This window comes from Myxocyprinus asiaticus, chromosome 35, assembly GCF_019703515.2.
Source record: "Myxocyprinus asiaticus isolate MX2 ecotype Aquarium Trade chromosome 35, UBuf_Myxa_2, whole genome shotgun sequence".
NCBI lineage: Eukaryota > Metazoa > Chordata > Actinopteri > Cypriniformes > Catostomidae > Myxocyprinus > Myxocyprinus asiaticus.
This window is the reverse complement of record NC_059378.1, coordinates 19,097,673-19,118,894: the sequence shown is the minus strand read 5'-3', so window position 1 is coordinate 19,118,894 and position 21,222 is coordinate 19,097,673. Positions and strand designations below refer to the sequence as shown.

Sequence of the window (21,222 nt, the reverse complement as noted above, 5' to 3'; positions counted from 1 at the left end):
GAAGCCCGATCGGGGCAGACGAGCGTGCTGGGGAATGGGAGTTCCGCGGGGGGATACCCGGCGGAGGCGGTCCCATTGGGGTCCCCAAATCGCCCCCAGTGCTAGCCGCGCTGGCCTCAAACCCGTGGGTAAAAGGACCGAGGCGGGAGCCTCTGGGGTGGCTCGCTTCCTTACGAAGGCGAGCCGCGACCGCAACGTTGCCATGGACACATTCTCGCAATGAGAATGTGACCATCCACGAACGCTGTCTCCGCGTGAGCAGTGCCCAGACACGAAAGACAGTGATCGTGACCGTTAGAAGGCGAGAGATAATGAGCACAACCAGGAATAACACACAATCGGAAAAGCATCTTTAAAAAGACGCGTCTTTAAAAAGACGTTCCGTGTGTGCGCTCTTTTAGAGAAATATACTCTTTTAGAGGGGAAAAATGCTCTTTCAGAAAATATACTCTCTAGTTTTTCTGCCGAAGCGCCCAGGGGCGTTCTCTGCAGTGCACCAGTGCAGAGGAGGGAGAAGCCGCTGAAATGCGCCGTCAGATCCAGCAGGTGAATGAACAGTAGTATTCAGCTCAGTGAGCATGACCGTTCGGCTCCGAAGAGAAAATCTGAATGAGTGGTTGCATACCAGCTCCTTTTATACCCGTATGTTCGGGGGAGTGGCATGCAAATACCACTCGCCAATTTTCATTGGCCTTTTATCAAAGACCAGAGGTGTCTCGGGCTCCCAAGAGTGACCCCTAGTGTCACTACATCGACACCAACGTCGAGTGAGTGACAGATAGGGAACTGCCAGTTTTCATATAGTAGTTGTGCTCTTAAGTCATTTTAAACAGGATCTCCCATGAAGCTCTATTTACTCAAATCTTTTTTTAGTTGGTCCAGTCCTTCAAATATTCCCAATGGAGTCAAATAAAGCAATCAAAACAAATTAAATGTCCAGTTTAAGAGTAATGCATGGTGAAGTTCACTCCGCCATTTGTTGTTGTGCTTATAACTTCATTCCTAAGGGCACTGTCACTCTTTGACATGCCTGCCACTTTGTAGCTTTTTGTAGTAGTTGTCCTGTTCAGGTTGGTTCTGACTGCTCTCCCTGTCCAGCAGAACCAGAGGAGTCTTGCGCCGCAGACTGCGACCCCCTGCGGATTGACCAATGGGTGGGAGTTGTGGGGGAAGTGGTGGCTGGGGGGGTTCAGGGGGCTGGGAATGTGCATGCTCGGCCTCACTGGTAGAGGAACAAGGAGAGGTGCTCCTGATGTGCCGGTAACCATGGGAACCCTTACGGTTGAGATTCTTGAGCTCATATGACTCTGTCATGTTTCCATCAGAAGATCCTCTCCACTCCCAGGGGTTATTGGGGTTGGAGGTCATACGAACCACAGGGTGGTGGGGGGCATGGGCATCTATGGTGACAATGCCCGAACCGCTGTCACGTTCTGAGGGTGTGCGATTGGGCGATGACTCTGTGCCTGTGATGGATGATGTACAGGAAGAGGATGATGTCTCAGAGGATTTGGCCGATCCAGACAGGAGTCCCTGTTGCTTCGACATGGCGATGACCTGCATGAGCCGAGGCTGATTTCCTCCCTTGAGGGCTGGAATATTGGCACCACTTTTCTCAGTGATGGACACCCATTTAGCTCGAGTGCTTGCACTTTTAGGGGATACAGGTGGGGGTACAGAGGGCTGCCCGGGGGGACGAGGGGGCATCACTACTCTTGCTCCGGCTGGTGGATTAGCTGGTTTGGTGGGCTGTGAAACAGATGGATAGATTGAGGAATTCACACTGTCTTCTTCTGTGGTGGTGTCGTCGCCACCGTCTGAGCCTTGCTCGCTGGTGTCTTCATCTGGAAAGCTTCCGCCTCGCATCTCCATCGACTTTTGCTTCCATTCAGACACCAACTGCTGGGACCGCATAGGGTCCAGTGGTACAGGCACAGGTACCGTCACCAGACGCCTTGTTGGTTCCTCTGGAGCTGTAGCACGGGGTAATGTGTTGCTGAAAGTAACCATGGTCTCCTTACCCATAGGGCTGCGTGGTGCCAGCAACTCCACATCCACACTAGCCCTTTTTAAGCTGCCCAGGGAGGCTTTCTCTCGCTTTACAGGCCGGTTCAGACCATCTAGAGATGCTGGGGATGTAATTTCCTCATTGCTCTCAGACGCATGGCCTTTGTTATAAACAGAGTCATGACCTCGCTGAGCCAGAGCCCTCAACGCATCTTTCTGCAGAAGAGGGGGTTGAGGGACAGCAGTGTCCTCTAGAGATTTAAAGTTGGCAACAGCATGGAAAGCCTGGAGAGAATCGTAATTTAAATTGGTATCAACATTGAGGCTACAATGGCTTTATTACATTGTTTAAATCAATGACACAGGAATGTGAAATACTGACTCAACCTAATCTAGAGATCCACTGGAAAACATTCAACTAAGATATACATCTATGTTGGGCACTTACTGGCTGCTTTTCTTTAATATTTGGCCCAAGTCATCAATTAAAAAAAAAAAAAAAAAAAAAAAAAAGATTTTTTGTAATGAAATAAATTCATATGGTTGCACAATTATATTTTTGTTTACAAAATTCATTTCAAACATTTAAACATATGCCTTCAGATCAAAAGATTTTTAAGATCATGAGAAACATGTCAAGTGTTTTCAGTCAAGTGTTTCAAAAGTTTTGACTGGTAGTGTATATATACAGAATATATATATATATATATATATATATATATATATATATATATATATATATTGGTCCTGGTGCAACATTCCTATCAACCAATCAAGGTTTGGTTTAGGGTTAGGGTTAAGGTTCCAATACACTCATGACAAAGTTCTTTATTGTTCTTCGCTCAGAGATAAAAGAAGTTCGAAACAGCTGAACAGCTTTACTGGTTGTTTAGATCAGTGTTACTATCAGAAATAATCGATAATTATTTCTTTAGTTATTAATTAATATTTAAATTAATTGAATCTAACTCATTAAAACCTCATATGGGGCTCCAGTAAATGTAGTGCACTACGTTTAGGAGCGGGTGTGTTATTAGCAATAATTAATAATTATCAAAGATAATTATTAATTATTAAAATCAATAGAACTTTGATGAAAATTAATGTTGCTTTTTTTTAATCCTTTAAATCAACAATTATCAAAGATAATCACTAATCATTGACATCGATGAAACATTAATTAAAATTAACACTAGCTTATTGATCATTCAAATTCAACAATCATCAAAGATAATTATCAATTATCAAAAATCAATAGAATATTAATAAGGATTAATATTGACGGGGCACCACCCTGGATTCATGGACTAATAACCAGATAGTATAACAGTCTCAATATTAGATTGTTTTCTTAGGAAAATCGACATCCGAAGAATATCGATATTCGGGAAAAAAACAATGAATGAAGGCTTGAATCCAAGCACTGGCATCCCGTCAGCATGACACAGGTGTACGCAAAACAAACCAAAACACTTCTCTTTGTAATATAACAAAGTTTATTTATGCAGTAATATCAATTAATAATTAACACAATGCAGTCAATAAACTTCCGACTTACAACTACAAACTAAACAGTGATATGATTAGATATGGAAACCAAAATAATCCTATAACACATAAGGTGTGTGTGTGTGTGTGTGTGTGTGTGTGTGTGTAAGGAGGGACGCGCACAAAATGGCGGACGTGACTCTCGTGGAGAGTATGTCACGCGAGACTTCCGACCAGAGAATATGGCCGCGAATGTGGGCGGAGAGAAACCAGTCAATGGTGTCTACCAGTTTACCACGTGTATCTGCTTGTACGATAGCTTAGGGACAAAGCTGAGCTTTATCACAAAGCTATCTACTAGCCAAAAATGTGTGCGAGAATGTTTTTGAGGGGTCGCGAGTGTGTGTGTGTGGTTAGTACGAGAGAGAGAGAGAATTAAGTGACGGCCCCAAAGCCGGTTTCGCGATCGTGGGAGAGAAAGCAGCTGTTTATCACTCAGAGACACGGTGGACGGCTCGTAAACCGTCCCGCGGTCTTTGATTCTTTAATGGATAAACTCAGTTTGCTGGTCTCACCCGCGATGGCGGAAATGCACAACAGTCCAACGTGGTTGGACTACAATACAGCAAATCTCATTCGTGATAATTAATACCCTGAGTATTAAACTGTACAAGCAATAACCTTGATACACAAGAATAACACACTATAATATTTTATCTCTGCCCAGACGTAAACCTCTTACTTGAATCGCATGAGGACGTAGAATGTGTGTTCATCCGTCCTTTAACTCCAACTCGGTTCCTCGAGGCTCGGGTGATGACGGGAGGCCGTTTCCTCGCTCTGTCGGCAGGCGGTACAGCTGCTGATTCTCGGTGGGCTGGCGGAGAAATCAGCGACGTCAACTTGATTGAAGATGGAAGAGAAATCTTTTCTCTCTTCACTTCTGCAGGCAAACGGATGAAGATGCGGATTGCTCAGCGATCTCTTTCGGATCCGTTAGAGTGTTCGGTGGAACACAGAGTAATCTCAACTCGTCCAGCGAGATGGAGATTGTATGGACATAGTTTCAAGTCGTACGTTACTTCCTTGTGCCACGAGGCTACACCTGAGAGCAGCGATGAACTGCGTCTACACACGGCGAGCATAGTTGCTGGAAGCAAATCCCGGAAGCAATTTCAGAGGTATTTCTACTCCTGATGATGTCATGGTTGAGGTGCGTTCTGTCATGTGCCTCATCCAATAGGAGTTGAGAGTTCGATCCTTTAGTGAGCAAGGCTTCATGGGATTTGTAGTCTGTTTTGGACTCCCTTTGTTTGATTTTGGCGCGGTTTTTATCAGTAAGATTTATGACTTGTTATGTGGGGGCCTGAGTTAGGTTTTACGAGTGTGTTAGGCCTGCCTTTGTCTTCTATCTGAATACATGAGGCCCAACACATTTGTATGCTACTCTAAAATACATGAGGCCCAACACATTTGTATGCTACTCTAAAAAAATCATATGAGATACATTACATAAGGCCACTTTCCAGTTGTGGTGTGAATGACAAATGTGTACTGATGAGTCCTCGGACGGAAATTACGTCATCTTTGGTGGACTTTTAGCAAGGCCTTGATTAAGTGGGTGTTCTTTAACAATGAACATGGATGCTGCTTAATATATATAAAAAAACAGCAAGTACACTAGCTCGCGCAACATGTTCAGTGTTTCCTGAGAGTTCACGCTGGCAAGCTGTTTTGAACCACAGCAAAAATCTCAAAAACGCCTTAGTTTAGGGGCCTGGATAGCTCAGCGAGTAAAGACTACCACCCCTGGAGTCACGGGTTTGAATCCAAGGCATGCTGAGTGACTCCAGCCAGGTCTCCTAAGCAACCAAATTGGCCTGGTTGCTAGGGAGGGTAGAGTCACAAGGGGTAACCTCCTCATGGTCGCTATAATGTGGTTCGCTCTCGGTGGGGCGCATGGTGAGTTGTGCGTGGATGCCGCGGAGAATAGCATGAAGCCTCCACACACGCTATGTCTCCGCGGTAACGCGCTCAACAAGCCACGTGATAAGATGTGAGGATTGATGGTTTCAGATGCGGAGGCAACTGAGATTCGTCCTTCGCCACCCGGATTGAGGCGAGTCACTATGCCACCACGAGGACTTAGAGAGCACTGGGAATTGGGCATTCCAAATTGGGGAGAAAAAGGGGAGAAAATAAAAACATTTTGTTCGCAAAATGACGTCATACATGTTGTTCGTTCTTTGATTTTGCTTTGTATATTGGTCCCTTAAGGCTTATGGCTAAGATTGGGGTTTAAAAAACATTGTTATGTTGTCTGCTTTTAAGGGTTAGTAAGTGATTAGGGTTTGTTTAAAGTTATAGGGTCGGGGCTATGTATGATTGACAGTAATGTTGTTAAGGTTAGGGTTAGGGTTAGGAAAATCATGGTCACCCAATTACACCACTACAAAGCACAATGTAATGTAGCTTACTGTTCATAGTTTAAGGAGCATGATTTTCTGTTAAGCTGCTTTACGCACTAATAACAAATAAAGTTGACTTCCAGAACATGTCCTATTTGGGTAACTAACCAAAATGTAGTGTAGTGCTGACAAAATTCACCACACCACAGTGCAATCTGCAAATAAACATCTGGAAGCCAGACACTCACCAGGTATGCAGCAATACCAGCCCCAATACAGAACCCAACATAAACATCAATGGGGTGACTTCGGTACTGGGTGATCTGAGTGAGTCCTGTCAAAGCAGCCGCAATGGCAAAGGCAAAAACCAGAACGGGTTTGAGCAGCTTGGTGCTATCTGAGATTGTTGAGTTGAAGTACATCTGGAAGAACAGAAAGCAGCAAAGATTTTCAAATGTCTTGCACAAATTAATAAAATGCTGCTTTGCAGCTTCTGTCTGACAAGCACAAGGTAGGAAGCAGCATCAACTTATCTCCACGTCTGTCACTTGAAGTGGATCCTGACACATACGTAGACATGAAGCGCTTACCTATAATTACTTTACTAATCTAGAGAACAAGTGCAGCTGAGCATTTAAATAATTACAGCTTACATTAATACATGACCCATCTTAAGTAAGCTCATGTGTGATATGTCTGTTCCATGCACATCTAAATTATATTACAATATTGTGTTGGTTTTTTGTAAGTGTGATATACAATCACTATATCACAGTCTCCATTTCTCTGGTAGCATGTGATGTCAAATGTATTCAAATGTAAAGTGTGGTTCTAGCACAAAAACATTTTCATACATTTTGATAGACAGTGAAATTTACAATATCATCATATTGATAGTATCTTAAAAGAAAACCTTTTTACCTATAAACAATTTAACAGAAGTACAAATGTTACAAAATCGTTGAAATTCATAGAATATTGAATTCATAGGTTGATTTTATTGTATTTCTTATAAATTAGATTAAATCTAGATGCTGTAAATACATTGAAATTGTATGTTTCAGTGTCTATCCAAAGGTACATAAATATGTGCGCACACTTTACGTATGAACAACTACGAATATATATGAGACCACCCTGCTACTAGAGCAATTTACAACAGCAACCTGTGAGGTTTCCATATTAACAGCATTTTCTTTGCTGTAAACACTCACAAACAGACACACACATACTGAGAAGGTGCCGAAGAGACTTACTGAAATATAAACAGCAGCAAAGGAAGAGAGGGTTGCATGCTGGGAAGGGAAGGTTTTCCTGTTACAAAGGAAAGCAAACATCTCCAGTAAGTCTAGATCATATACAACAGAAGTTACTTTGACAAGTTTGTCTTTGACAAAGGGTGAGTAGGGAGTGTAGAACAAGGGGGGAAAATACAAAAGGGAGAAAGAAAACTGTGGTTGTGCAAGGTTGAAGTTGTTACAGTTAATCACATTATCAGATGTTAGCTTAATTTCCCGTTTTAAAGCATGCCATTACCTGGCAGACAGAATGGCATGCTGATTCTGGCCAGAGCAGATGTCTTTGATTATGTAAGGGTTCTTGTCACAGGACACACCTGGGACAGTATAATTGGGTTTGCACACTGTAAGAAAGAATGGTGTGTGATAGCCAGTGGCCAGCTGGATGACATCAGTGACCAGTGCTGTCGCACAAAGACCAAAAACATGAACACCTAGAAACAGAGACAGATGAAGAGGAATGATTATCGGCTTCATGTAACACTTTGTGCCTGACTCATGTTATGTAATGTTCATCTGCATATTCCATTTTGCAGCTCTGAAAGATTTAAAACTTTCACATTTTCATTTCATTGCCCTGGTTGTAGTAGTCGAAAGCTAAATTTTATTGCTTAGATGTTGTTCTTTCATAGCTCAGTACAATTCTCAGTGATGCTTCATCAACTATAACCTTTATTTGTTTCTCCTTAAATCCCTTTGGAGAAATAAAATAGACACAAATGACATAAAAAAGGTGTATGCTTTAGAAGCAACAGCAAGAGTAAATAACTGGTAACACTTTACAACAATTAGGCTGTATTTGTTAGCTTTAGCTAACAACATTAGTTAATAAACTAACAATAAACAACACCTTTACAGCACTTATTAATCTTGGTTCATGTAAATTATATATATATATATACCAATATATTTTTTCAACCCTTTAAGCTCGGCTGGCCCCCAAGAAAAAAAATAGTAAAAATATTAATAACTACAACCTTGACCAACACAAAATATGTATCTACTTTACAATACATGTAGGCATTAAATAGCCATGTGTAATATGTTGTTGGGAAGCTCTCAAAGAGTAGAATACAATCAGCCCATTTGTTTTACTCACAGACAAAAATTATAGCGAGTAATATAGCTTTGACTTTGACATTTATGTTTCAGGTGTTGAAAGAAATCGAGATTGAGACAGGTGTTGCTTACATGCTGCGCTTTCGCTTATAACTTTATGAAAAATAGACAGAACATAAAATATCACATACCATTACTTAGAGGAGGCGATTATCTTTCAAATGAGCACACACACAAGGTAATCAGATGCATAGATAATAAGATCATTGACAAAAAGCAGAATGTGCACACAGCATCTGGCTATCTGGCATCTTGCAAGAGTGGCTGTATGCCACTGACAGGTCATCTTTAAAAACAGAGCTTAAAGGGTTCAATTAAATGTTGTATATTAACATTAATTAACACAATATGAACTAACACAAACAAATAATAAACAATTTTATTGATACGTGCTGTAAAGTTCATTGTGCATTAACTAATGTTAACAAACAGAACCTAGAGTTACCAAGTTACCAACTATAAAACAAATTAGAATTTGATCTTTGATCTAATTTGATGGAAGTATTTGAGAAATGTTTCATGAGTTTATATCTCTGACTTTTAATTGTAGACTTTGGTATCTTGGCAAAGCTCAGTTTGAGACATGTTGAGATCTCTTCTGAAACTCAAAAGGAGACACGTGAGATTACTGGGGTCTTTTTCTCAGAAGAAAAATCTTAGAAGAAAAAGACTTAAGTCTCCATTTGCTCTCCATTTATTTGCATTGCTTTCTAGGAGGAACAACTGAAATATTAAAAACTGAAATATCATTTTAAGATTTTTTTTTCCCCTATGGAAAATTGTCTTACAATGGACAGAGAATTACATACCAACAAAACGAACAGTTCTCCGCAGGAAAGAGTTAAAGTTACAGCCCCCAGCATTGATGCTCCCCTCAATACCTGGGCGAACCTTTAGTTTGGACTGCATACAATACAGCAGACCCTCACCCATCATGATCTGTGCATAAGAAAAACAGAAAACCACATGGAATAATACAATTGTTCAGAAATCTGAATTTTGTCCTGTGTAAATGTAATTTGAGAATGAATAAAAATAATAAACAGATATTAAATGTTGAAATTCACACACTTAAGGGCATATGAAGTTTTTTATTTACCAAAAAGATTAAAGTAAAAATAAAAGTCAACATGAAACGGTATTAGAAACCTATTTTACTTCCATGATATGATGCATTTCTGAGTGAAACAGCAATTTCAAAAAGATAAAAATGTAGGGCAGGACTTGATTTTATCCATCTGCAATTGACTGCTTTGTGTGTTCCATAGTAGTTGTTCGATACCAGAATGGAGCCAGATCTGAATGTATGCATTGCCGATATTCAATTTTGATGTGGGTTTTTGAACGTGACATGGTGGCTGATGGCCAAATGCCCTCGTAATGAATTTTTATGATCATTATTTGTAAGATCTGATATAGTTCTTAATATTCTATTATAGTCCTAGTTGAACATATTATGGCATAAAATATGAGTTGTTCTTAGGTTAAGAGGTAATCAGTTCTCAATACTGAGAATTGGTATTAAAGGTGCAATAAGCGATTTTTTTCATGGAAAGGCATGCAAAAAAATGTTCCTACTCCCTGAAAGATATTAGTGAAATAAGTGTTGTGAGATATCTCACCAGTCTGAGACAGCGCTAGACTCTGTGAACAGCAAACAAAAATGTGTCTGCGGGTCGCGGTCTCTGACGCGTTCGACCTGTCAATCATTTTGCTTAATGCCATTTTATGCCATGTTGCTCATAACAGCTATCTGTTTTGCTGCTGTTGTTTTTAACAACCGTTTTTGCATGATGTTGGTCTCAGTAAAGCTCATTTGGTATCTTTGAAATGTGGGGTTTTGGAAAGAGGGTTGTGGCTATTTCAACGGCTCAGTCTCGTGGAAGCAGACTGGCTAAAATCGCTTACAGCACCTTTAATTATTTAAATTGTCATATCAATGAAGAGACAGTTTAGGTTTCAAATAGTTACAAAACAATATGATTATTTTATTTAAATATAGGATTAAACTATTGCCGTACCTATTGGCAAGATTTTAGAAAGGCATTACCTACAACCGCAGGCTAAACAATGACTAAATTGTTATTTGGCCACTGGTTAACATTAACCAAGACAAATAATGTGCAATGATGACTCATGCACAATAAGACCAGGAACATGTTTTATGGAAGTAAATAGGGTCAATTTTGATTTCATGTTGACTTTTGGTCACATTTGTTAAAGGGATAAAGTTTTAAAAACAATAAGTTGGCATTATTGACTATCTCTCATCTCACAGAGGCGGCAGGGCCAGCGAACGCCAGACTCAAGAGCATGAGCAGAGGAATGAGCTCATCTCCGCTGTCCACGTAGGGCATGCTGAGAGAGCGGTCATGGCAGCGAAATCCCACCTGCGCTGGCTGGAGCACATCCGTGAGCTCCAAGAAGTAAAGGGAAACCATGGAGGAAGCCACTATGGGCAGCTATGGGTCAGAGGAGGAAAGGTACAAGAGAGGCGTGTAATTAAACTTTTTCACAATGTAATAATAGAGAAATAGGCTTTGTATACGTAGTACATTTACTAATTGCCTTTCTTTACCATATACAAATAGATATTAAAGATTCATATTACACAGGCATATCAAGATCAGAGCACAGGTTAATTACTGTAGAGCGACTCTGGCAGATGGCAGTTAAATGTCAACTCCGAGTACAGTACTTGATGGCTGACAGTGTGCTGAAAGGAATTCACAGTAGCACACTCAAGCTGACAGTTATTGTGCGTTTTCAATTATGTCTTCAAAGAAAATGAGAAAGCCTGGTTGTTTGGAGTGTGTAATGTAATTATGTGAGACATTAATTGCTCTATTTAGTATTAAACTCCGGTAAACAATGATGGCACGTACCTCTACAAAATAGAAGCAGGGTAGCAGGGTCAGGCTGTCTTTTGGAGGTTTCTTCTTGATTTTTTCACGTGCAGTCATCATGATGATACTCCGCTGAAGCTATTTTGGTGACATATAAGTTTATATTAACACTAAATTGTCTAATTTTTTTTCATGTTAGAATACTTTTTTCTATCCCATCTTAATATGTAGAGGCAACTATAAGTAATCAATTTGTAGACTGATTTCCTCAAAAAGTGTAACCACTGTGGCTTTGTGGCACTATAAAAAAATGTCTCTGTTTGAGCATCATAACCAGCCCAACACACCAACACTGACTAAAGCAATGGCATCAGTTTGGGGTGGGACTATCTGTTGATCTGACCAACGGAGTGGGGTGTTTGGGAAGCCCAACCTGGCCTATATGATGGCGAAATTGTAAGAAATTAAACGAGTTGGCTTGTACAAAATGTACAACCTTTACTCCCTTAAAATAAACGAACCAACGAACAATGGTATTAAAAAAAAGTTAATACATAACCCAAACTTAACTATAAAGTCTAACCCCTTACCCAAACCCTAAGCCTAACCATGATTTTAATGACAGTCACTGTTGTGTACCACAGAAAAAAGAGAAACATTGGGGTTTTGAACAAGCGTTCTTACGATTTTTCCTAAGTGTGATTCCTAACCTAAACCCCAAACCTAATCATAAAGTCCAATTACTTACCCAAACCATAAACCTAAATAAAGTGTTGGATAAGAGGTTAGCTAAAATGTGATGCCTGTATTGTATCGATTTAAAATTGTGTTTGTTGATTGGTTGGTCTCTATGAGAATAAAATTCACAACTTACCTTATGAGCCAAGTCGAACAGTATCTTATAATTTCGCTATCTCGTACAAATTATTACAAGTTGGCATAAGACTACAGTGAAAAAAAGGATTTTGTTGTGAAATAAATATAAAAGAAAAGATTAAGTACTTTCTATATTGAATAAGTTAAAGTGTGAACTTTAAAATATTAAGTACATTTTACATTTGTACTCAATACAAACATGTAAAAATACAGTTGAAGTCAGAAGTTTACCCTTACATACACCTTAGCCAAATACATTTAAACTCTGTTTTTCACAATTCTGGACATTTAATCGTAGAAAACATTCCCTGTCTTATGTCAGTTAGGATCACTACTTTATTTTAAGAATGTGAAATGTCAGAATAATAGTAGAGAGAATGATTTATTTCAGCTTTTATTTCTTTCATCACATTCCCAGTGGGTCAGAAGTTTACATACACTTTGTTAGTATTTGATAGCATTGCCTTTAAATTGTTTAACTTGGGTCAAACGATTTAGGTAGCCTTCCACAAGCTTCTCACAATACGATGCTGGAATTTTGGCCCATTCCTCAAGACAAAACTGGTGTAACTGGTCAGGTTTGTAGGACTCCTTGCTCGCACACGCTTTTTCAGTTCTGCCCACAAATTTTCTATCGAACTGAGGTCAGGGCTTTGTGATGGCCACTCCAATACCTTGACTTTGTTGTCCTTAAGCCATTTTGCCACAAATTTGGAGGTATGCTTGGGGTCATTGTCCATTTGGAAGACCCATTTGTGACCGAGCTTTAACTTCCTGGCTGATGTCTTGAGATGTTGCTTCAATATATCCACATAAATTTCCTTCTTCATGATGCCATCTATTTTGTGAAGTGCACCAGTCCCTCCTGCAGCAAAGCACCCCCACAACATGATGCTGCCACCCCCATGCTTCACGGTTTGGATGGTGTTCTTCAGCTTGCAAGCCTCACCCTTTTTCCTCCAAACATAACAATGGTCATTATGGCCAAACAGTTCAAATTTTGTTTCATCAGGCCAGAGGACATTTCTCCAAAAAGTAAGATCTTTGTTCCCATGTGCACTTGCAAACTGTAGTCTAGCTTTTTTATGGCAGTTTTGGAGCTGTGGCTTCTTCCTTGCCGAGCAGCCTTTCAGATTATGTCGATATAGGACTCGTTTTAATGTGGATATAGATACTTGTCTACCTGTTTCCTCCAGCATCTTCACAAGGTCCTTTGTTGTTGTTCTGGGATTGATTTGCACTTTTCGCACAAAACTACATTTATCTCTAGGAGACAGAATGCATCTCCTTCCTGAGTGGTTTGATGGCTGTGTGGTCCCATGGTGTTTATACTTGCGTACTATTGTTTGTACAGATGAACGTGGTATCTCTAGGCAGTTGGAAATTGCTCCCAAGGATGAACCAGAGGTTTCTGAGGTCTTGGCTGATTTATTTTGATATTCCCATGATGTCAAGCAAAGAGGCATATAGTTTGAAGGTAGGCCTTCAAATACATCCACAGGTACACCTCCAATTGACTCCAATTAGCCTATCAGAAGCTAATTGGCTAATTGCTAAAAGGCTTGACATTATTTTCTGGAATTTTCCAAGCTGCTTAAAGGCACAGTTAACTTAGTGTATGTAAACTTCTGACCCACTGTAATTGTGATATAGTCAATTAAAAGTGAAACAATATGTCTGTAAACAAATGTTGGAAAAATTACTCGTGTCATGTACAAAGTAGATTTCCTAAACGACTTGCCAAAACTACAGTTTGCTAATATGAAATCTGTGAAGTGGTTAAAAAATGAGTTTTAATGACTTGTAAATGCTCTAGGTTATAAGTAAATATTATTTATGATTGTTTGTTATCTTTATGTCATCATGTATGAATCCTAAAGAAGAAAACCTTGTCATATTTATAGCATTAAGCTTCCCTGTGGAAGGCTTTCGTGTGTCATGTGGTACATGATTGAGTGCTTTAAAATCCTGGTTGACATTTAATGCATGGCTTAATTCAGTGTTACACTGCATGAGTAAAATGTACAAACAAAAAATGTGTACAATTTACTTGAAACAGAGTATTGCAAAGTACACTTTACTTGAGAAGTTCTAATTAAAGCCACCAACAACTGTGTGTAGCCTTTACTTTAAAATATGGCTTGTTAAATTTACTAGCAATTTCTGTATGGATATTGCTTCTTAGGTTTTTTTAAGTAAACCTCACTTAATTTTTTTGTTTTGTTTTTAGAGTACACTGGAAAAATATTTTACGGTGAAGTAAAAATTGCAGAAAAGTTTAAGACTTGTAGATTGATTTTCTACATTGAATAAGTTAGTTTAAGCGTGAACTTGAAAATATTAAATAAATACTACATTTGTATTCAATTCAAACGTAAACAATTATGCTCTATCTGAAAATTCTGAAAAGTCTGAAAATTATCTGTTGATTGTTACCGTCATCCAGTTTTGTGCACCAAGTGTTCAGCTGAACACAGCTCTGGATCTTGTTGTAATCGCCTTTAATGCAAGGTGATGTTGTGTAATAGACTACATAGCATGCATTAAGTTGATCCCTGTGGAAGGCTTCCATGTGGTATATGACTAAGTACTTTGAAAAATAATTGAAATGCTAATACACTTTTAAAAGCATGGCTTAAAGGGATAGTTTGCCCAAAAATGAAAATTCTCTCATCATTTAATCACCCTCATGCCATGCCAGATGTGTATAACTGTCTTTATTCAGCAGAACACAAACAAAGATTTTTGGATGAGTGTTTCAGCTCTATAGGTCCATAAAATGCAAGTGAATGGTTGCCAAATTTCTGAAGCTCCAAAAAGCACATATAGCCATTATAAAAGTAATCCAAAATTAAACTCCAGTGGATTAATTAATTTCTTCTGAAGCAAAAAGCTAGGTGTGGGTAAGGAATAGATAAATATTTAAAACTTTTTTTACTAAACATTCATGAAGGTCGAGGTCACGCTTGACGTAAGCACGTTGGCAAGTTCACGCGAGTACTGACGTGTTAAATACGAAAAAATACGGAAGCGCAGTGTTGTTTACAACAGATGAGCATCGATATTCATACATAGATGCCTCATTCTCCTGGTCTGGATACGATAACTGTGGCACATGTCTTGAAATGGTGAACAAGGAGAACTGTTTTAATCGGTTTGAATGCAAGTGAATGGAGGAGATGCCTCAGACCAAGCTCCTTGCTCAGACCACTGTATAAACTGTTGTGTGGAAACAGCATCACTGTCCATAGGAACAGCTGCTATTAAGGTCTCTACAACTGAATATCTATGTAGCAAATATTAGCAAATATCTATGAATATCTATGCTTACGCACTTACATCACACGAGAGGCAGTTTGAACTCTTCTATTTAAAAAAGTTTTAAATATTGATCTATTTCTTAGCTTCAGAAGACATTAATTAATCCACTGGAGTCGTATGGATTACTTTTATGATGGCTATATGTGCTTTTTGGAGCTTCAAAAATGTGGGACTTGCACTTGAATTTTAAGGACCTACAGAGCTGAAATATTCTTCCAAAAATCTTCATTTGTGTTCTGCTAAAGAAAGACAGTCATACACATCTGGGATGGCATGAGAGTGAGTAAATAATTTGAGAATTTTCATTTTTGTGTGAACTATTCCTTTAATTCAGTGTTACGTTGCTTGAGTAAATTTTATAAACAGTTAATAAAATTGACTTGAAACAGAATATTGCAAAATAAACTTTACTTGAAAATTTCTGTTAAAGCCACCAAGAAATGTGTGCATCTGTCACAGTCCTGTCACCTTGTCAGGTTGGGTTTCTGTCTTACGAGACCGTGGCATCATCGTCCCCTGTCTGTCTCATGTTTCATGTGTGTTCTTTGTGTGATGTCACGGTCCTGTCACCTTGTCATGTTGGGTTTTTGTCTGACGAGGATTGTGGCATCATTGTTCCCTGTCTGTCTTGTGTTTCGTGTCCGGGGCATGGTGTCTGGATCCTGACTTCCTATCTGGTTCGGTTTTGGTCTGTGTCGGGATTTGGACACTCATGCTCCATGTTCTGTTTGTTTTGTTCCAAGCCTGTTAAGGTTTTCGCCCTCATGTGTTTCAGGTACTGCTGGCATGAGGAATCAGCGTTTCCATGGGAACCCTAATTGTTTCCATGGGAATGCTGATCATGCCAACTTTCAGCTGTGAGCGGCACCTGCCCCTTGTTTGTTCATGCCTATATTAATCCTCTTGTGTGTCATGTCCTTTGCGGGATTGTCTGATTCAATGTTAATGTAGTTCAGTGTTGACTGAATGTCTCGCTAGATTGTTGTTGGGTGTGAAGTAAATAACCTTACTCTCTCTGCCTAGTTGGTGTATCTGTTGGTTGCCTGCATGTCGGGTGTCTGGTTGCCTTCCAGTTCACCGCATGTCAGCTGGGTTTCCACGGAGGATACCTCATCCCCACGTGTCGGGAGCTAGATCGCTAGTGTCGTTCTGCACCTCACTAAGCTTCAATGGAGGATTCCACGAATATATTCCTCCACATCCACAATGACTGCCCACATTTATTGTAAATAAATCCTTTGAACTCTTCCTCTGCATTTGGGTCTATTTGTCTCACTATCGCTTGTTACAGTAGCATTTAGTTGGAAATATGGTCCGTTAAATTTATTATCAATTTCTGCATGACAATTGTTTCCTAAGTTTTAAGAAAACTCCACTCCGACTTTTTTTTTTTCAGTGTATGTTTGGAAACCTGCTAGCAAACAATCATTATTTTGTGCAATTCTGTTGGGTGGTGCTATGAATTATATACTTCAGCTTTAAATACAAGTCACAAGGCCCTACAGAAATATTCAAATTATTAAAAATGTTCTCTTCTTAAACTGAAAATAAGGCCCTTCTGAATAAATAGACAGTGTTCCAGAAATTTTTTTTTTTTTTTTTTTTAATAAACAGCTCTTCCCAGAATATTCTCAAAAGAGCATAATGAACAAATGTTGATGTGGGCTATTGTTTGAGCAGGCAATGAGAGAATAGTGTTTTGTACTCTGTGCCAATTCAACAGTGACTAAACAAGACACTTGTCCTGAAGACACTCTCACAACTCTCAAGTGGGAGTGAGGGAGGTTTTGCTGAAATTAGCAGGAAGCCTATTTTTTAAAAGTAGATTCTCTGTTTATCCCGAAGAGCCACATATGCCTCACAGGAAAAATATTTCTGTGTGTGTGCTGACTGTGATTCCATAGAAACTGTGTTCTCTCTTAAACAAAGTGTTTGTGCTTTCACAGCCTCACAGCAAGAGGCTATAACTGTGGCGAAAGTTTAATAAACTTGTCTGGGTTTCTCACTGTGACAGTGGGGTTAAAGTGTACCACTTTGTGACCGTGGTGTGTGTCCAAAAAGATGCATGCAAAATTGACCCACAACACTTGTATGGTTTGATAAAGAAATTTCAAGCACAATAACCAGTCAAGGCAAGTCATTATACACTTTAAGTAAAGAGACCCAGGGAAAATCAATAATGTAATCAGAGATAAGAATGAGCTGCATCAGTCTCACTAATATCAACAAGCACTGAACTCACTGATGAGGAGGATGATAATTTCAATTACACTGATTCACACCATAAAAGCTTGCTTATTAGTCATATGATGTCTGAACAAACAATTTCCCATGACATGCATTTAGGTAGGTAGGTAGGTAGGTAGGTAAGTAGGTAGGTATAGATAGATAGATAGATAGATAGATAGATAGATAGATAGATAGATAGATAAATAAATAGATAGATAGACAGATAGACAGATAGATAGATTTTCACTGTAATGAGGATGTTATGTAAACTATAACTGGTGCTGTACAGTAGCGTCACTGCGACAGTCTCAGAGATCATATATCGCACGCCCATATGCACTGCAAGCGACGCGACTAGAACGCTCCATTTATGATCAACAAAGTTGTCTACTCTGCGAGCGCGCGACGTCGCGCTAAAACTAGAATGCTCCCGTTATAATCAACGAAGGTATCTACACGCGCGTTGCTGAGCATACTGCTTTGTTGATTATAAAAGGAGCGTTCTTGTCGCGTCGCTTGTTTATTCTCGCAGAGCTGCCACTGCTCATCATGCAGGTAGAAAACTGGAAGAAGAAAAAAATCTCACCTTCACTGTGAAAACAGTCGATTCCCTGAATAAACGGGGATATCCTGAGTGATGATTACCTGCGTTTTTTTCTAAACGATAATAATAACGTATTCCTTCTCGGGTTTAGACTGCGGTACTTAGTTCATATTCCTCTTTCTGCTCACGTTTTCCACGGAGCAATCACGCAGCCGTTGATTCCTGTTATATCTCTGAATGCTGGAGCCAACCAAAATGTTCCTCAACTCACTGAGCTGCCAGTTAGAGCTGCTCTTTATGCAGTCAGACATCCAATATCAGACCCCCAATCTAACATTAGCCTACAGAGGGGCTTCAGTAGGCCCCAGTACTAGAGATGCAAAGATTTTTCAATATTGTATCAAACAGTATCCTTTAATCTTAATATAAAATCAATCCATCAGGTGTGGCAGCATTCCTGAGCATCTTTTCACCTCAGTCTGATCTCTACAGCAGAGCTCTGCGCTAATGCAGTAATTTTCTTCTCCATGCACAGCCAGGTAACATGTGTTTAGATAACAGGGTGGGGTGGGCAGATTATTGGCTTATTGGACAGGCTGGATTTTGATTTATGTTTTATAGCAGGATGGGAGCCGAATTTGTATGAACTCCCCATAAAACAGCTTTCCATTAATTTCGCTGTTAGGACAACTAAACAAGCCACTGAGTAATTAGCAAAGATACTTAAAGACCCCATGAAATCAAAATTGGGACATTGTGGCTTTTTGTCCTGTTAGCTTTATGACTGTTGACTTTAAAGTCAGCATGATATGGAAGTTGCGACGACTTCCATATTGTGATGAATTTCAGAGTGAAACGGCTTATCGAACAAGAAAAAAATGTTGGTTGGGTAATTTTTTATTCATTGGTTGTTGACTGGATTGTGAAAAGTGGGCATTGCAAAAGTGGGGAAATTGAGCAGCGATCTTAACACACTGGTGATCAAACTGGCAACCTGAACAGCACGAGCACATTGCGGTCTTTGCTTATGACAAGGCTGTAGCCTTTGTGAAACGACTGAGTAAAAGATCACAATATTTTAACATTTTGAATCACAATACACTAAATATAAAGGGAAAAAAGTATATGGAAAAGAAAAGCAATTAGTAAATATACTATTCAAATACTGTCTATTACATTGTGAAAAATTTGTAAACTTTCAGTTTCAATAGGAAATAGGCTACATCAACACAGGAAAGACAATTGCTGTTGTAGCCCATCTGCCTCGAGGTTTGACATGTTGTGCATTCTGAGATGCTATTCTGCTCACTACAGTTGTACAGAGTGGTTATCTGAGTTGCCGTAGCCTTTCTGTTAGCTCAAACCAGTCTAGCCATTCTCTTTTGACCTCTCTCATCAACAAGGCGTTTCCGTCAGCAGAACTGCTGCTCACTGGATGTTTTCTGTATTTGGCACCATTCTAAGTAAATTCTAGAGACTGTTGTGTGTGAAAATCACAAGAAATCAGCAGTTAAAGCTACACTATGTAACTTTTGGCCCTCTAGCAGATAAAAGATAAAACTGCATGTGTCTTGCAGAAAAACATTGTTTTGGTAATGATGTAAGTTGTGCTTCGGCCCTGCTCCTCTGTGTAGATGAATGTGGTTCGAGGCACCGGTGTACACATGGATACAGGACATCATATCAGAGCGAATAGACAAGTAAATAACGAAAGAAAGTAAAAGACGTACACTGGTGGCCAAAAGTTTGGAATAATGTACAGATTTTGCTCTTATGAAAAGAAATTGGTACTTTTATTCACCAAAGTGGCATTCAACTGATCACAGTGTATAGTCAGGACATTAGTAACGTGAAAAATTACTGTTACAATTTAAAAGAAATGTTCAGAACTTCTTAAACTACTTCAAAGCATTCTCATCAAAAAAATCCTCCACGTGCAGCAATGACAGCTTTGCAGATCCTTGGCATTCTAGCTGTCAGTTTGTCCAGATACTCAGGTGACATTTCACCCCATGCTTCCTGTAGCACTTGCCATAGATGTGGCTGTCTTGTCAGGCACTTCTCACACACCTTACAGTCTGGCTGATCCCATAAAGCTCAATGGGGTTAAGATCCATAACACTCTTTTCCAGTTATCTGTTGACCAATGTCTGTTTCTTTGCACACTCTTACTTTTTTTTTGTTTCTCTGTTTCAAAAGTGGCTTTTTCTTTGCAATTCTTCCAATAAGGCCTGCACCCCTGAGTCTTCTCTTTGTTGTTGTACATGAAACTGGTGTTGAGCGGGTAGAATTCAATGAAGCTGTCAGCTGAGGACACGTGAGGCGTCTATTTCTCAAACTAGAGACTTTGATGTACTTATCCTCTTGTTTAGTTGCACATCTGGCCTTCCACATCTCTTTCTGTCCTTGTTACAGCCAGTTGTCCTTTGTCTTTGAAGACTGTAGTGTACACCATTGTATGAAATCTTCAGTTTTTTTGGCAATTTCAAGCATTGTATAGCCTTCATTCCTCAAAACAATGATTGACTGATGAGTTTCTAGAGAAGGCTGTTTCTTTTTTTTTGTTGTTGCCATTTTTGACCTAATATTGACCTTAAGACATGCCAGTCTATTGCATACTGTGGCAACTCAAAAACAAACAAAAAGAAAATGTTAAGCTTCATTTAACAAACCAAATAGCTTTCAGCAGTGTTTGATATAATGTCAAGTGATTTTCTAGTACCAAATTACCAATTTAGCATGATTACTGAAGGATAAGGTGTTGGAGTGATGGCTGCTGGAAATGGGGCCTGTCTAGATTTGATCAAAAATGACTTTTTTCAAATAGTGATGGTGCTGTTTTTTACATCAGTAATGTCCTGACTATACTTTGTGATCAGTTGAATGACACTTTGGTGAATTAAAATACTAATTTCCTTCCGAAACAGCAAAATCTGTACATTATTCCAAACTTCTGGCCGCCAGTGTATATCCGAAAACATGTCATCTGAGCAGATAAGTGCTGTTATGCTGTTGTTTTGACTTATTGGAAACATTGATGTTTTGAAATAAATGACATTACAAAAGTTAGGCAATGTTCGCTAACA

At 39.4% G+C, this 21,222-nt stretch overlaps 1 protein-coding gene across 2 annotated transcripts; it reads right to left on the bottom strand.

Moving 5' to 3' along the window:
• Nucleotides 1-703: 703 nt before the first annotated feature.
• On the bottom strand, nt 704-18,651 carry LOC127426557 (phospholipid phosphatase-related protein type 3-like). 2 transcript variants are annotated; one of them, XM_051673440.1, is made up of 8 exons: nt 18,179-18,651; nt 11,206-11,304; nt 10,597-10,782; nt 9,130-9,259; nt 7,440-7,635; nt 7,160-7,217; nt 6,152-6,325; nt 704-2,292 (listed from the first exon to the last, which is right to left on the bottom strand). In XM_051673440.1, exons 2-8 carry the CDS (start codon nt 11,284-11,286, stop codon nt 1,015-1,017), a joined length of 2,103 nt encoding a protein of 700 aa, XP_051529400.1. In that variant the 5' UTR covers nt 11,287-11,304; nt 18,179-18,651; the 3' UTR covers nt 704-1,014. The 2 variants fall into 2 exon arrangements, with proteins under 2 accessions (XP_051529400.1, XP_051529401.1); XM_051673441.1 differs by lacking the exon at nt 11,206-11,304.
• Nucleotides 18,652-21,222: the final 2,571 nt, after the last annotated feature.